This window comes from Tursiops truncatus, chromosome 3, assembly GCF_011762595.2.
Source record: "Tursiops truncatus isolate mTurTru1 chromosome 3, mTurTru1.mat.Y, whole genome shotgun sequence".
Classification (NCBI taxonomy): domain Eukaryota; kingdom Metazoa; phylum Chordata; class Mammalia; order Artiodactyla; family Delphinidae; genus Tursiops; species Tursiops truncatus.
In genome coordinates this window covers 169050-186520 of record NC_047036.1, presented here as the reverse complement: position 1 = coordinate 186520, position 17471 = coordinate 169050, and the positions used below count along the sequence as shown (strand labels likewise).

General features: G+C 55.2%; 1 protein-coding gene across 2 annotated transcripts; it reads right to left on the bottom strand.

Moving 5' to 3' along the window:
* Positions 1–394: 394 nt before the first annotated feature.
* Positions 395–16388, bottom strand: PDCD6 (programmed cell death 6). 2 transcript variants are annotated; one of them, XM_033852712.2, is made up of 6 exons: positions 16229–16388; positions 15255–15316; positions 8644–8688; positions 7604–7762; positions 3878–3987; positions 395–964 (listed from the first exon to the last, which is right to left on the bottom strand). In XM_033852712.2, the coding sequence occupies exons 1-6, from the start codon at positions 16321–16323 to the stop codon at positions 866–868; spliced, it is 570 nt and encodes a 189-aa protein (XP_033708603.1). In that variant the 5' UTR covers positions 16324–16388; the 3' UTR covers positions 395–865. The 2 variants fall into 2 exon arrangements, with proteins under 2 accessions (XP_033708603.1, XP_033708604.1); XM_033852713.2 differs by having other exon boundaries at positions 7610–7762.
* Between the last annotated feature and the right edge of the window lie 1083 nt (positions 16389–17471).

Below are 17471 nucleotides of genomic sequence, written 5' to 3'. Positions count from 1 at the left end.
AAATCCTGGTTTGGGGAAGCACACTTAAAGGGTGAGGGGACAGAAAGAGCCTGAAGCGATTCCGTGGGGGCAGGCTCAGGGCCACCCTGGGACTGGCTGTGCGCCCACCACGTGGGGGGCTGACTGCATCCCTCCTTCTGCTTTCATGTGTGAAAAACCGTAAGTAACAGTCGATCAGAGGGCACAGAGGTGCATCATTAGTAAGTGAAGGAAAACCCATTCCCTTCTAAATCAAATTTGGGTTTGTATTTCCAAAGAAGTTTCACGAAATGCAAACCACCTCCTGTCATAGTGGATGGATGAATCTCGGGACTTCCACGAGCAGAGCCAGGGTGCACCCCAGAAGGTGCCGGACCCCTTGGAGCTCCAGGTGAGCAGAGCTGAGACGGATGGGGACAAGGGCACATGTGCTTTATTGCTTATGCTGCACATTCAAATGAATACAATAAACCCCTTTAAAAAGTAAGGCACGTGAGCAGCCTTCTGTGCAAGTTCCGTATTATTTAAAATTCCTATTGGCTAATAAAGTATTTCCACTCTAGAACTGGAGCTATCTAGAAAAGCACATGATGAGTTTTTTGCAAGCTGAGTACCTGTAACATTATTGTATCGTACCTCATGGCACAATTAAACAGCCTCAAATCAAATGTATGTATCTAAGTAACGATATAACTACTGTTACAATTGCAAAACATTAACCGGCTTATCCACATATGTACAGTTGGGTCCCCAAATGGTAATCATACAAAATTTAAAGGAGGAACAGTATCTAACTCATCTGTGTACCATTTCATTACAGGTAAGAGATTTGGCATTTTCAGTCTTTTCTTCCGTAAGTCCCGTCAGTATCCGCAGGAGACGAGTGTCATACGATGCTGAAGACCATGGAAAGATACTGCTCATACGACACCTGAATCCAGCCGTCCTGGTCCGTGTCATAGCGTCTGAATATATCTGTCAACCTCTGAGGAAAAACAGCAGGTGTTTAGATCTAATACTTATCAAACAGAAGGAACCAACTGTACTGGTAAAAGGGCATTCAGGAACCCAATTTCAGAAGCATTCACGTCTCTGCCCGCAGAGGGCCACGGGCGAGGTGCCCTCGACCACCCTCAAAAGCCAGGCCGGTCCACCCAGGAGATGCAGGACGGCAGCGCGTAGGCGGGTGGGCCGCCAGCCCAGCTCCACTACACACCGCGGCCCTGGGTCCTGGCGGAGCCCTCTGGCCCCAGAACCTGGCCTCCCAAGTCCCTGGTGGTGAGCCTGGGTCCTCCCTTCCCACTCGAAGGCTGTCCTCCGGGGGGGCCTCCCTGAAGGCTCCCCTCTGCTCTGGCCACTTGCCGCTCAGGACAAAGGGAAACCAGCCCCCACTGGGCTCCTCCTCTAGAACCTGCCGCCCAACAGGGGAAGCCCAGCGCAGGGCCAGAAGGGCAGGATGACCTCGTGCCAGCCCAGGACGCTGGCTGAAGCCCAGCCGCCCTCCCCGCTCAGGGCCCGCCCGCCCACCTCCTGTCTGACCACACGCCCAGGGCGCCGCCTCAGTCTGTTCACAAGCCTGGCCGCCTGAGAGCAGGGACGGTTAGGTAAGTACCACTCCAAATGACAGATGCTGGGCAACCATGGCAGGCTCTGAAGAATCCTCCTGACAGAAGACAGTGCCCCAGGCTCATCGTGACCTTGGTGGTCGCCTGTCCACATGCCCAGGGGCCGAGAGCAAGGCTGCAGCCTGGCCCATGAGCCATGTCCCCTACACCTCAGTCTCTCCGGTTCCACCCCTCTCCTGTACTGGGCAGGCTGACGGCCAACAGCATACGGGCTGACACAGGTGACAGTCCACACGGGCGTCAGCCAGGAGCTTCCTGTGTGTGAAACACTGGCGTGACACAAACCACAGAAACCACCAGCAGCAGTAACCTCCCACCGGGAGACCGATGGGCGATTTCCCTTTCTTTACACTTAACTGTCTTTTCCGAAGATTTCTACAAGTTTCCACGTTGCTTTGTAGAAAACAATTTTCAAAAAGCCTTTTTCTTTTTGGAAAGAGGCAGATGAAAAGAAAACGCTTTTGAGGGCTTTTGAGGATTTTTTTTACATGTGGCCTGCAGCTTAGCCTTTCCTTTTCGATTCCCCACCTCTGTCCAGCGTTTAGGCTCCTTCTCCAAGGCTGGGAGGGAGCAGGGCAGCAGCAGGCTTCCAGCATGGCCCAGAGGCAATGACCAGCTGCGGGCAGCCTCCCGGCTGGCCTGTGCTCCGCTCACAGACGAGCAGAGGCGCCACGTGAACTCCTCAGGGGACTCACATGCTGCTACTCTGGGGGCTGAATGCTGCCATGTGATGACCCTTTCTTAGGCAGAGATATAAGGATGAGGTGGTCACTTATGGGACGTAACCTCAGATGAAAATCCTAAGCCCACAACAATCCAGACGCAGATCCTAGTGAGAGACTTTCACGCTACACCTGTTCCTAACGTGTGCCGACAACATTGCAAACATGTAATCCTGCCTCACCAGACACCGAGAGGGAGAGACAGGGTAGGGTTAGGCTCTCCGCTTTTCAGAGACGTGAGGCTTAAATGCTCTCCAAGTCACTGAGGGACTGGGACTGCTGGGCCCAGATTCCCCGGGAAAGAAATCGGGATAGCAGACCAGGCAGAGAAACTTCACTTACTGAACTATCACTTTAACAGGGAAAAAACCTGAGAGTGCTTTCCCAAATTCGAAATTATACTGATAACCTCATGCCTAGCACACCCCTCTGTGGATTCTAAAACCAACAAGATGTAACCTCGATTTGAATGCGAAGTGCAAGGGTATCTTTCGGAGATAGGTTCTACTGAAATACTTACGGAAAACACATTCGCTTCCCATAAATGGAATTGTGACAGAATTAAGAGGGAGGGTGTCACAGAGTCTTACGTAGACTTGGCCATGAGTTGATAACTGCTGAATCTAAATAATGGGCACATGGGTTCATTATACTGTTGTCTCTGCTTTTTTTTTTTTTTCTCTTGCGGTACGTGGGCCTCTTACCGCCGCGGCCTCTCCCGTTGCGGAGCACAGGCTCCGGATGCGCAGGCTCAGCGGCCATGGCTCACGGGCCCAGCCGTTCCGCGGCATGTGGGATCTTCCCGGACCGGGGCACGAACCCATGTCCCCTGCATCGGCAGGTGGACTCCCAACCACTGCGCCACCAGGGAAGCCCTTTTTTTTTTTTTTTTGAGATTTGTCAAAAAAGAAAAAGTTTTGCAAGACATGAGGGTTTATACCAATTCACTGCATTTCTAAAGCTTAACTCTATGGGCCTTGGCTCCCCACCTAGAAACAGGAGCAGGGCCTGTGCGGGAATAGCCAGCGTGGGTGCGAGCGCTCGCGCCCTCCATCCTAGGAGGGGCTCCCCTGGGTGCTTTGTCCAGGCCTGCACTTACTTCTCTCTTGGGTAAGGCAGGGAGGCCGCAGGAGGATCCACAGAAGCACTGCAGGGAACCGCGAGGCGGTGGTCACTGTGATCGCCAGCCCTGCCAGACACTGTGTCTAACACCCGAACAGCCACCTGCGCTCAGGGCACGGCTCCCAGCTTAGGAGCCAGCAGCGCACACGACAGCAGCTTACCCGATTCTCATAAGACACACCAAAATAGCAGGGTATGCATGCAAAGAGGCCATCGATCCCCTCCAGAAGGACAGCTCCCGGTGCTTCCAGGGCAGGAGGGGCCCTGCTGTCTGCACCTCTGTCTAACAGAACGACCAGCTACTCCTCCAAACAGCACGCTAACTTCTCTAAGTTCCGGAACCAGTTTCCGTGTCTGACTCCTGCTCGCCTGCTTCGCCGTCCCGTCCCTTCCCGCAGTCGGCGCCTGCGGGCCCCGCGCAGCCAGTACCTGCAAGACGATGCAGCCCTGGATGAAGTCGTCAAAGGCGATCTGCCCCCGTCCTTGTCTGTCGAACTTCCGAATGAGGGTGTCGTGAAACTGGTCAGAGAGCCGGTACCCTGGAGGAGAAGAGCAGAGTCAGTACCCACGCTCCCTCCCCAGACCCCAGCCTCTCCCTCCCCAGAGAACACGGCATGGGCCCCAGGGGACGTGGGCCCCAGGGATCCCCGGCTGCAAGCACACTGCAACACACTGAGAGCCTGGTGGCCACTGTGCAGTGCCGGCCCCACCCCGAGGAGGGACTCACTCAGAGACCAGCAGCCCCTTCCTGGAGGGTCCGGAGTAACCCAGTCACCAGTTGCCGTGCCCCTCGCCCCGAGGGGTCTCCTGGACCCTGTGGACTCAGCCTCCTTAACAGCCCCTTATTGTTGAATTTTCCTACCGTATTAACTTAATGGTGAAGCTGTGAATAACTGGGCTGCCCTGGGTTACTCATTGCTGGAGGAGGCTTCGCAGGCTAAGACCTCGTGCGGAGGTTGACTGACGGCCCCTCCCCTGCCTCAATCAGCTCACTGACGTCAGGACAGGAGGTCAGGACAGGAGGCCGTGAGGAGTAGGGCGGCCTCACACACACTGAAGCCCTCCAAGGGTCACCCAGGTGACTCCACCTTCAGCTTGCTGGGCGTCCTGGAAGGCCTCCAGCAAGGACGCCCTGGGGCGGCTCTAAGCCCTTCCCCTTCCTTCCCTCCTAACCTCACCACCTGTGTGACCGTGGTTTCCTTACTTATTCAGGAGACAAGATCCAGGTGCCAACATATTTTTACTGGTTTTCAGTCTCGCTGGAATCTTTGCAAGGATATGTACACCTACTGTCTGAGTGAACGTCACAGTTAATTACCTGCACAAGCACTTCATCACTCTACTGAAAGAGTCACACATGCAAACACGTGCCAGTACTTTCCAGAGTGGTCAGCGCGCTCTATGCGTCCTGTGACTTAAATCCAGGGCCCCCTGCCCTGCAGCTGAGTAGAAGACAGGACCCCAACTTAGAAAAGAGCAACGGGTGGGTGCTGGATGGGCGCCCCCTCACGCCCGGTACCGGTGCCCGTGGCCCAGAGAGACAGAGGCCCGGCTGGTGAGGGTGAGCCTGGGACACGGTGACAGGGCAGTGCCCGCCCAAGCCATCGCTGTGCAATGGTTTCCTGCCCAGGCTGGGAAAGGACACACGAGATGGTGACAAAGACACAGCAGCAGGGAGAGCAGAGCTCCGGAATCAGACAGGGCTCCACTGGCCGCTGGGACTCTTGGGCCTCTGGGCCCGCTCCTCCCTCCAAAACCCAAGACGTGAACCCCCCTCAGCAGACCATTTTAGGGTCAGTGAGGCAGGTGGAAACCCTGCTAGCCCCTCACTGTGTGTCCCCCGGCCCCGCTGCTGCACTTCCAGGGCACAGATGCCCAATGGAGGGAACAAGCCCTTCTTTCCTGAGAACCAGCAACCTCCACTGGGCATCCAGCGCCTGCTCTCAGCACCAGGAGAAAAGCCAGACGCCAGTAAGTAACCATGGCAAAGGACAGACCCGGATCAGGGCACCACCCGTGTCTACACGGAGCCAACAGCACCAAGAAAGGGGCGGAGGCTGCCGGAGACCTGATGGGGCCTAACTCAGCCGACCCGGCTGTAAACACACTGCTAACGCGGTCAGGGGAGCCAAAGGCTGGAGATCCAGGGATGAAGTGACAGGGTGCCGGCTCGGAGTCCTCAGCATGAAAGGGGGGCAGAGCAAATGCAGCAGGAAGATGGAAAGTGGTTGAAAGCGAGCAAGGAGGAAGTGAAGGTTCACTACACTCTCGTGAAATAAATTCCTTATAAAAACCACACTGGCCTTGAGCTGCCAGGGGCTGGGTGCGGGACGGGGTCGTTTGCTGGGGATGGGGCTGTCAGCCCCCCCCCCCCCACACACACCAGCAGAGTATGAGGCCCAGGCCTTATGCACCTTCTTATTTCCAGGTCTCTGAACCTGGCATGTAGCACATACTAGGAATTAGAGCCTAAATGATGAACGGGTGCGCTGGTCAGTCACAGCCCCGCCAGGGCAGCCTGAGACCCTGTGTGGCACTAGCAGAAATCAGAGGACACCTTAGGGCTTGACCTCCCCCCGCACCCCCGACTCCCTCACGCATCTGCTGGGCTACAGCACAGCCCCCAGCTGGGCTGACAGACGCTTGTTCTTAGGAGGGAAACCAAAACAGGCAATTTCACTCCGGGGGCACATTTCCTAACAGTTACTAACAAGTAACCTGCGAAAGGATGGCAACGCTCCTTGTGTGGAAGAAAAGGCTCCAGAGAAGGCCCTGGGAAATGGCGGACCAATCACAGGCAGAAACTTTTTGGAATAACTGAAGAAATGCTGCAACCGGATATTTACTTTTTCCAGGAAAAGCTGGAAGTCAGGAAGGATCTCGGCTGTGCCCAGCTCGACGGGGCCTGTCGGCTCGTGACCTTGAGGGACCACCGCGGACCTACCACGGCCACAAACGCCCCAGGTCTGACCGGGGCTTGTCAACCTCAGCGTTTCCAACGTGAGCTCCCAGGACGCGAGGGTCACCGGCACTAAGTCAAAAGAGGGCTCCGGGGCCTGACGAGGTTAGAAACACTGTGTTCGGGGACACCTGAGGTCACCAGTCTGGAAGCTAAGTCACAGGGTCCAGGTTCCAGCCGGCCAGGCCTCCGGCTCCCTCCTGCCCAGGACTGCTCTGCGGGGGCCACCCCCCTCCCAGCCCCCCACCTGAGGCACAGCAAGGCCAGCTGCGTGCCGAGTTTCAATTCAGAGAACCTGAGGTCACTGTCCTGCCCAAAGCCCGACCCACGCGTGGCAGGCCCACAACACAAACTCCCTGTGGGGTCCCAGAGCCTCTAAAGCAAGAAAGAGAGACCGAGAGGACAGCCATAAAGCGCACGCCCAGAGAAAGAGAGGGGAGGGCAGAAGCACCTTACAGCCACAAGCACAAAAATGTACTTCAGATTATTAAACGCTGAACCAGTCGGAATAAAGCACATTGTGATCTACCAGAAGGGCCCTGCGAACAGAGGGCCCAGTGAATGTCAAACAAGCCAGAATGCTGGTGTGACGACCGCAGTCCTCCCTCCATAAATGACAAACCCCAAGTTCCCCTCAGGCCCACGTGGGCGCTGGACCAGAAGGCCCGCTGGCGTGCTCTGGAAGGCACCACGTGAACACTGCTCACAGCACGGCACACACTCAGGCTGGCACGCGTGTGGCACGCGTGCTGACATGCACTTGAGAATGGGAGCTTCCACACTCAGGCCTACGCTCCGCGCAACTCACGGGCTCGTCCCCTGTGGGCATTGTACCTTCTTTCTGTGTATTTTCACGTCAGGAAATATAAATAGCCCTACACTGTTTTCTTCTGACTCGTTCACTTTAAATTGTTTCAGAAGCCACATTCTCAATGTGCCTGTGACATCACTCCACTTCACAAAAGACAAACTACTGCATAGCCCTTATCTCATTTTGGATGAAAAACCGTATAGAAGCCTCCAAGTCAAGCATCAGCCTTCACGATGTAAGTAACAGGAAGATATAAAACCGTGTGACGTAAACAAAGATTTCACAGACTGCTTTCAAAATCAGTAAGCTACACGAAGTAACAAGATAAACTTTATGGCCCTGGCTCCAAAATGAAAGAGCTACGCAGTCAAGACAAGTGTTTTACCAAAACCTGAGAGGGCTTGCTTGAGCTCGTTCTTGTCGATCATGCCCGAGTTGTCCCTGTCGTAGGTGCGGAAGACGTTCTGCCAGTCCGTGATGTACTTCCAGACGCCAGTGAACTCGCTGAAGTTCACGCCGGCCTTGTTCTCTCTGTCAAACATGGCTGAGACGGAAGGGCGTGAATCAGCAAGAACCTAGAGCAGAGGCGCGCCCACACCCCCGGCGGGCCTGGCTTCTCCGGGACCCAGCCTGGTGTTCGGCCAGCGGGTCCCCAGGTGCTGGCGGTGACCCAGCCACAGCCCTAAATCGTGCTAGGTGGGCACGAGGCGTGCGAGCCCAACACCCTGGTGGAGCCACAATAAAAACGCTTTACACTGAAGGAGGTTCCTCAAAAGCATGACGGCGGCAGGGCGCACCCGCGCTCAGGAAGGAACTGGAGCCGCAGTGCAGAGCCATCGAGGGGCCCACCCCAACCCTCCCAGCTCCGGGTCCCATTCCTGGAGCCTCCCCCTGTCCCCCAGCGGACCCGAGTCCCGAGTGGGGGCTCAGAAGAGTCCTCGGGCGAGGGAGGCCTCTACTCGGATGAGAACAGGACTATCGGCTTTAGATTATTTTAGTAAGGCCTGCCTTTCACTGAGAAAAAAATCAGCCTGATTCCAGGTCCAAATAAGAACGAACTTCTAACTACATTTACATACAACTGCAGGCACAATGGGTAAAAACTCAGTGTGAAACACGGCTACAGAGCAAGTAATACACCGTTTGGTGTCTTTTCAGGTCATCTGAGTGTTCTTGGTTTGGTCAGAAGCACATTCCACTTCAGAGACATTTCACATGAGAACTCGCACGCTTCCTCTAGTCAACAGGCATGCAAGACGTGACTGCGTGTGAAACGTAAGTATGTGAGATCATTAGACTGAGAAAGGAAGGACGGGTTGGACAGTCAACTCAAAGTCAAGACTCAGTGAAGGGCCAGGGCGGGTGGCAGTTCCGGAAGAGAAATCAGCTCAGAAGCACAGGCAGGATGGTGTTGCCCCTACTTACATATGATTGACCGGACAGTCACTGGATTAAACGGAGTCCAGGTGCCTGAAACAAAGAGCAGAAATTAAGAAAGAGAAGAAACTCTGAATCCCCAGTTGTAACCCCAGAAGCCAGAGAAAATAAGTAATTAGCTTTCAACATCAAGACCCTAGAGCCACGGTTCGTTCTCCGCAGGGGACGCCACCCCCAGGACGATGGGTCTGTCAGGTCCTATCCACACTGCCCGGGGAATCGCTCAGGTCCAGCCAGACATTCAAAGCTGCTCAGGAAGACCTGCACCTGGAAGCTCACTCTTGTTCACTTTATAACCAAGAGATGCTATTTTAATACTCACTGAACTTCCCAGGGCCACAGCACCAAGTAAGCTGAGAAGATGGCACTAAGCTGTGCTAAGAACGTCACCAGCTACCACTTCAGAAAGTCCCACCCCAAGGGCACCACCGCTCCCAGGACCGGGGCAGCTGCACACGTCGTGCAGCGACCCTGCTGGAAAGCACACCGTGAAACCATGCTTTACATTTTTCTCCTAAAATGACAGTCTGGGCAGCATACTATTTTCTCTGAAACTGTGAAAAGGCAGGACACACTGTTCCACAATCCACTGCAGAGCAGTAAAGGGGATGTTACCGAATATCTATCATAAAGGAGCCTGCTGACACCGATGGATTTGACGATTGAGAACCATTTATCCACTGTGATGATGGACTGCTCACCAGGTACCCTTATGCCCAAGGATCTGTTTTCAGAGTGATTTGCACCTTTACCAATTTTTACACTCACTAAAAACAACGTAAAAACATTTTTATGGGGCGGGAGAGCAGCGTCTCTCCCCATCCCCCCATTCTTCCCTCTCTACAGACGGTTTCAGCTCTGGGTGGCAGAGTCCCATCCCCTGGCCACACACGAGGCAGCACCCTTCCTGCCTGGCCGCGACCACTGGGCTCCGAGCACGTCCCCGACCTGGCCCACACGCGCTTCTCCCGACGCCCAGCATGGCCCCCCAAACACACGCACACCTTCACCTCAACCCCTGCCTCTCCTTACGCCTCCGTTTATACAAGGCTTCCTCAGAGGAGCCCTCCTGAGCGCCCCGCACCCAGGCCCCTCGGTCACTGCATCTGCTCCAGCGGCGCCCTGAGCCTGGCCCGCAGCGGGGACCCCTCGGCACTGGTGCGCATCTCTGCAGACTTTACAGGCGTTTGGGGGAGGGCAGGCAGGAGGATGTATATAAAGGTACCAGAAAAGGTCAGCATCGTTGGAAACCAGTGTACAAAGAAACTGTGCTACAGAGAAGCCAAGAGAGAGAGGGGGACTCCACGTGCACAGAAGGGTGTCGCTTCTTCACCGTTCCTGACTTTCTAGCTGCCCTGGCTGGTGTTTCCACAGGAGATAACCCACCAGGACCAGGAGCCCGAGAAACCAAACGCAGCCGCTGGACTCCTTCCCGCCTTGCCTCCGCCTCGGACGCAGGCTGTGACCTGACAGCCCTCAATGATCGCCCCGCTGAGCGGCCTGCGCCCACTGCCCATCCCGGCTGTGAGCGGGGCTGCGCCCCTGGCCACGCAGGCCACGGCCGAACGCGTTTTCCACAGAAGTGACACGAGTAAGATAGTCAGATGATGATGCAAACACAGGCACTTTTCGCGGTGAGGGCCAGGCAGAGGGAGGTGTGGACCAGAGGAACCGGCAGCCGAGCTGAAGGGCCGTGAGGCTCAGCAGAGTGGCAGGTCACCCCTGGCTGAGTCAGGGGTGGAGAGGAGACCCGCAGGCTGTCCAGCTTGGGAGGTGGAGGCAGGCTCCTGGTGCCTCCCCTGGCCCGCCCTTGTTACCCAAACGGGGCCTGACTCTCCAGGGAAACCAAGGGATAATCACAATAGCCAACAGTTAATTGACTGTTTAGCTCATGCCAAGCCCTGTGGCCTGGTTCTCAGACTAAACATCAAGGCTTCACAGCCCCTAGTGAGGGCAACATTTAGTATTCCAGTTATACTAAGTGTTAAACACACTGGAGCGTCGGCCTGAAAATCTGCAGTTTTCTGTAAGAAAATGCACTGCAATGTGGACAAGCACGTCTAACAGAGCCTGCTGGAAATACAGGGTACACCGAGCAGCGAGATTCCCTTCAGTGCCAGTGCCCCTCACCCGGATTCTCCAGGCCAGCCCCAATTGCAAACACTCCCAGTAAACAACATGTCTAGGAATGTCACAACCAGCAGCTTGCAAAAGATTTCCTGTCAGACTTTTACTTAGAAATACAATATATGGTCCCTGTTCCTGTAAGTCTTGCCTCAATTTCATCTGAAAAGACCAAAGAAAACAGAAACATACACAGTATTTTCCATGTAAACTGAGTACACATAACTTTTTTCACCCATAATTTGGGTACAAGTGCGTCGCAGCTCCGTTGAGGGGTGGGTCAACATCAGGACACTTAGCATTTTCCCCTGTAACCGTCAAGCACACAGATGATTTAAAGAATTTATATCTGATCCCTTCTCAAATGAGAAAAAACCCCACTCTGCTCTGTGATAGTATATTCTCTTTTTTTGCTCTCCAGAGAGTTTTGTTTCTTGAAATTGCAACCTGTTACCACAAACTTGGACTTCAGTGAGAGATAACGGGCTAAGTCGTCATGGCATCCAGCAAACGCACACTGAAATACCTGTTCATCTGGAATCTTTGGGGGAAAAAAACAGACTTTTTTTTACAGCACCACTGGCGATCTCCTTCCACTTTACTGCATCAGATCTGGGACTCCCAGCCCTTCTGGGAATTTCTTCCCGCAAGCGGAGCCAAGTAGGAAGGGGTGAGAGCAGTTCTACGGGCTCGCATGGAATCGGCCAGGACACTGGTGCCCCTTCAGGGTCACGAACTCTGTATCCCACCAGTCTCCCTCAACTACGGCCTCAAAGAGCCACGACTGGAAATACGGCCTTTCAAAAGGCCATCTGAACACCACCGATAGCCATAACAACACCTACAGCCTCCGAGCTGATAAACGCCACTTCTAGAAACTTGTTCTATGAAATCACTACAGTATCTACATCGAAGAAAATCAGAAACAACCTAAGTGTCTCACAGTGAAACTCTGTACACTCAGTTCTGCTAGATGAGTGATGTCTCCGGTTCTGTACCAGGCGATGTGGGACCTGGTGGACATGGGCTGGGCCCGAGGCGGAGGGGCTAAGCCTCCAGTTGTCCCAGAGTGTGATCTGCCCAAGGCCAAGGTCGTGGAATAAAGCCAACCCTGTCTTCCTCTGCTTCCACCTGAAACACTGCTGCACAGGTTTCTGGGACGAGCAGATACAACAGGCTGTGTTGGGGGCCTCCAAGACCACCCCCAGGCTTGATGACTCGCTAGGACTCACAAAACTCACAGTCAGTTTATTACAGCAAGAGACATAGAGTAAAATCAGCAGAGGGAAAAGGCACGGGGAAAAATCTGGGGGGACCAGGCACCCGCTTCCCGGGGAGTGCACAGGGCGCCCCTAATCCTCCACCGAAAGCTGAGACCACACCTCGCACGTGTTGTCAACCAGGGAAGCTCCAGGAGCGAGGGAGCACGTGCCCGCCGCAGCTGCAGTGCAAGCATGAGCCGCCCAGGCAGAGGGGCAGCAAGTTCCAGGAGGCGGCCAGCAGCCACGCAGGCAGGCCCTCCTCGGGGACGTGCAGGCTCTGAGCACAGCAGGTGCAGGGTGAAGAAGGTAAACGCCAGACCCTCCGCTGCCTCATAGGCTGGGCCTATGACGGAGTGACACTGAGGTGACCTGATGGGCAGTCAGCAGGGAACTGTCGGCTTATGTGGTCTGATCTCTCTCACTGCTAGTCAATATGGGATCCCCAGAAGAGATGAAATCTATTTTGCTAAAAATACCTCTAAAAGAATATATGACTTATTATTATTTAAAGTCCAGCTGAAAAACGCCTCCTCAAAATACATCAATATGTTATGTCAACGTAAACCTACAGAAGCACAAAAAAAGAGGCTTGAGCAAAATTAATTTCCTGTAATTCCAAGGAACAATGCTGAAGTAAAGATTAAAAAAAAAAAGCACCTAACTGAAGACAGTTTGCGACATGTCATTTCAAACAGCAGGCAAGACAGTCCTGTCTCTATTCACACCTCTTAACCGAGCAGTCATTCTCAGACGCGCTCCAGGGAGACAAGCTGCATAAAGGACTCAGTGTACAGGACCCACGAGTACTTCTTCAGGGCGGTTTCAGCTGGATTTTAACAGAGCGCGTCAGAGGCACAGATCTCACTGCAGAGAGAAACCATGCTACTTTGAACCTCCAGTTTTTCCACCAGTAACAAGCTAATTAAACTGATTTCCTGAAATAGCTTAATATTCTAGTCCTAATATGAAAAAAGAAGCCCAATCCTGGGGGAGAAATCAAAAGTCAAAAATAACTCCAATCGTATCAGCTATGGGAATTCGAGGACAGTGAAGAAAACTGACTTGTGTCCATCCTTGGTGACAGAGGCGACACGACACGACTGCAAACAAGAGGCCAGCTCGACCAGCTTCCTCCAAAAGCTGATGCTGCAAAACGACTCCAGAGGAGCCAGGAGGAGGAAAAGGGCAGCATCCAGGAAAGGAAGGTGCCGCGGGTGCCTCGAGGAAAGGCAGGTGTCCTGGGTGGGAGGAGCAGAGCCCGGCAAGCGGTGGGAGCCACGGGGCACCTGTGCGTCCGGGGGCGCCAACGGGAAGACACAGGTGGGACAGCACAGGGGTGGGGCGAGCGCCTAGCGGTGCAGGCACACACCCGGATTCTGGTCCCGCTCTCAGCCTGAGGGCTCACCGCGCGCTCTGAGGCTGCGGAAGGACGAGAGATCTGTACCCATTCATAACCTGCCTTCCTGCAGAAAGGGCCGAAGGGAACGTACAAGATATTCACGGCACAGCAAAAGAAAGCAGACTCTGGTCATGCTGGATGGGAGGAGAAAAGCATACGAAAGTTAGGGGTCTCAGACTATCAGTAAAAGTCACCTCTTCAAATTCTAAGCTCATGGGACTGGCGAGCCAGAAATTTAATTTAAAATTTTTAGCAGTTAATTTGAAGAGAAAATGTGACTGGTTACAAGATTCAGGTTAAGACAGACAAGACAAGACAGAACAGCCATCACAGTTGCTCCACACAAGAGGCACCACACCCCCAGGGAGGAGTGAGGCGGCCACGTGGGGGGAAGGGGGGCTGCCACGCCCGTCCCACTCAGGGCTAGGCTACTACCCGCTTCACGGGGCAAGTTCTTACATCGCCCCAACAGAAGCTGAGGGAATCCCTCAGGGCAAATCAAGAAAAGTGACTCTACAGGGCCGCTGTGAGACGGTCCTGATACACACTTTTCGGTGGGCTTAAACCAGGTACCGATTTCAAAGCATCTTAGGAATGGAGGGCTGAACATCCTGTGGGCAATTCTGTTAAAATTCTCTCTCCAGGGCTTCCCTGGTGGCGCAGTGGTTGGGAGTCCGCCTGCCGGTGCAGGGGACACGGGTTCGTGCCCCGGTCCGGGAGGATCCCACATGCCGCGGAGCGGCTGGGCCCGTGAGCCATGGCCGCGGAGCCTGCGCGTCTGGAGACTGTGCTCTGCGATGGGAGAGGCCACAGCAGTGAGAGGCCCGCGTACCGCAAAAAAAAAAAAAAAAATTCTCTCTCCAGCAGGCTCCTGATTCAAGGGCACAGAACCATCTGCTTTAACAACCAGCTCAACTGGAAGCAGTACTGACTCCCCCTAGGGAAAATATTACCTGTGTTCACCTGTAAATACCAATCCACCAGCAGTAACAAAGGGAACATCCGTGGTGTGCGCCACGCGCAGGGCTGTGAGGCAGCGTCCGCCTGCCACACCACCAGCTGCTCCCACTAGGCAAGGTGAGCCTTTCAACATCTTCATTACCTCTTAAAGTCAACCCCCTTCTGGCTTAAATGCCACACCTCTGGACGGCACCACAAACTAAGAATCAGAAAAGACAGTGGCATCTGAGGGGTTAAAAAAGGGGCCACACAGCCAGGTATTTATGGAATCAAGGTCTTCAGTAGTACCTCCACGGATCAATCATGCTGAAGCCAGCAACAAGGCGACTCCACGGTGAGCTCCCAGCACCAGCACCAAGAGCTGTAACCCCCTCTAACCCATGTCTGAATGACTAGCATCCCCCACTGAGAAGCCCACCTCCCCGCGATCCGGCTGTCAGAGCCTCCAGTATCCTTAGTCGCTTCCCTATCGGTGTCTCTGGGGTCTTGATGCCCCTCTCCAGAGGAGTCACAAGACGCAGTCACCTGTGAAATTCAACAGCCCTCGACAAACCTGAAGGATGTCTGCCCTACAAAGCCGGGCTCCCTGCGCTCCTGAAGCCGACACCCCAGCCTCCATTTCTCAGGCTTTCCCCGTGTCCATGCAGTTGCCCCACCCGCTCGGCAAGGACTCAGAGCGGCACCGACACAACCACCAGGAAACCACCCGACAAAACAAGCCAGAAGCTCCTCCACCACGGGCCAGAGATGATAACTAAGTCTTGGTGATTCGGGAAATAACTTAAGAAGAAAGTGATTCACTACGGGTGGTCAGCCTTGCGGTTTACAAGTCCAGACGGCCAGGTGCCACTCACCATTGGATAGCGCTTGTTGGAGCTCGTTGTCCGATATCACACCGCTCCTGTCTTTGTCAACCCTACAAAATTAAGGTCAGTTAAGCTAGCGATTCAAAGCGCAGGAAAAGCAAACGAGGGCAAAAGCAAAGGTTTGACTCTGCAGTCAACCCTAAATTAACTCTGGCCCTTCCTTCCCTGGGCCCTTCCCTTCGGCTGCTGGACCTCTCAGTCCCATGACCCGCTGGGGAAAAAGGAAGCGCGCCTCCTTCGCTGTCCAGGCACGCTCCCTGCCGAAACCCAAGCTGCTTCTCCACTTTCTCAGGTCTCCCTCCCTCGGCCTGGCTGAATTCCACCTGCACCAGGTTTTCTCCTTTTCACAAGCAGGAAAAGATTCTCTCAGCTAACTAAATCGTTCCCTGATCATGAGTCACTCCACTTTGGGTCGTTCGTTCGCTGGAAGGACGACCAGGGACGGAAGGCACTGCGGTGATGGTCACCTGCCCAACAGCCGCGGCCCGGCTTCTTTCCCGCTTGCTGGCATTTCAGCAGCCGGGGAAGAGTCTGCGTTTCTGCTCCCCTAAACAAGCAGCCCTGGGAGACCCTCCGCCCCGGAGCAACTCCGGGCACCGGCTGTGAGGGGAGAGGGATGGAAGCCGAGCCCCAGGGCGAGCGGGCTGCGACCCCCGGCTGGCGGCTCTGCACCTTGGGAGGGGCCTGGGGACTGCGGGAGACAAGGCGGGGGGCGGAGAGAAGGCCAAGGGTGGGGGGGGACGGAGCAGGGGCCGGCGTGGGAGAGGCCGAGGGGATCTAGGAAGGGGGCCGGACAGGACGCCAAGGATGGAGCGTGGGGGGACGGAGCAAGGGACAGGGGCCTGGGGGCACCAGGAAGGAGGCCGGACTGGAGGCCGGGGTCACGGGGCGGGGGAAGGCCCGGGGCTGAGACCAAGAAGAACGCAGTGGAGGCCCGCAAGCGGTTGCGCGGCCGGCCGCACCTCTGGAAGACGTTCCACAGGAAGCTCTGGTCCGGCAGCGCGGCGCCCGCGGAAGGGCCAGCCCCGGGGCCCGGGCGGTACGGGTAGGCGGCCATGGGCCGAGGCGCGACTGGGCTGAAGCGCTCCTGGGACACGGACGGCTCCGGGCGGCTCCACTTCCGCCTACGCCTAGACCGGGGCGGGGGCCCGGAGCACGCCACTTCCGGGGCGGTCACGAGAGCGAGCGCAGCCAATCCAGTCGCGGCCCTGTTGCCAGGCGACGCCCGTGCATCCGGCCAGCGTGTCTGGGTCCCGTGGGCATCGCGCAGCAGGTGGCCTAGGCCAGGGTACCCCTAGGGTCGCGGACGCGCGTTGGGAGCCGCTCCCTGCAGCGCAGAGTGGACCTGAAGGGCGGAGGCGGTTCCCTCGAGCATGGTCCATTCTTGCACCAAGAAGGTCGTGGAAGGACTGTGATGGAGGGGAAGAACGCGCCCGACATTCTTGTTTTTCTGGACTTATCGCCCGCCCCCGCTCGCGCATCTCAGCGTCCCTGCGCCCCGCTTCCCAGGAGCACATGAAGCCCCCCCTCCGACATCTGACAGCGCCCGCCGCTTCCCGGCTCGGCCTGCAGGTGCGTGGCCAAGCCCAAATAGCCCCTGCTGGCCATGGTGGGCGGCTAGCGTGTCCCTCTCGGCCAGTTGACGCCACCGCCTCTGTCTGGACACCGACTGAGGCGCAGCGCACCCCGCGCAGGGAAGCCCAGCTTCATTCAGGGCGCTCCCGCCCCCTTCCAGCCTCTCAGGATTTTGAGCTCCTGATCCAATCATACGGACTCGTTTCATCCTCCTCCCCTACTTGGTTTGTGGAAGGGCCGAGCACCAAGGAAGCGCCTGACACTTCCTTCCTTGGACACGAATCCATTATTCAGCGCTTTGGCTCTGTATCTGACCTGCTGTTATTCTCCAGTTGTATTGTCCTCAGTCCCTTTTCTCTTCTAACCACCAAAGCATATGCTGGAGAGTTCTTTAAAACTCTTCAAAGAGATTAAGATACTCTGACTTGACACACAGATTATTATTCTACAAACCTCAACAATGTGGCTTTTTTCATGACTTAATGAATTCAAGTGTTTTCTAGTTTTATCCTCATAAAGCATTCACATCACTCGTTGACTAATCCTTTCTACAGTTTTCCACAGCTTTTTGATCTCTAGTTTCTGAAACCCATTTTTTCCTATCTCCCATCTCTGCCTCTTTTTTTGTTC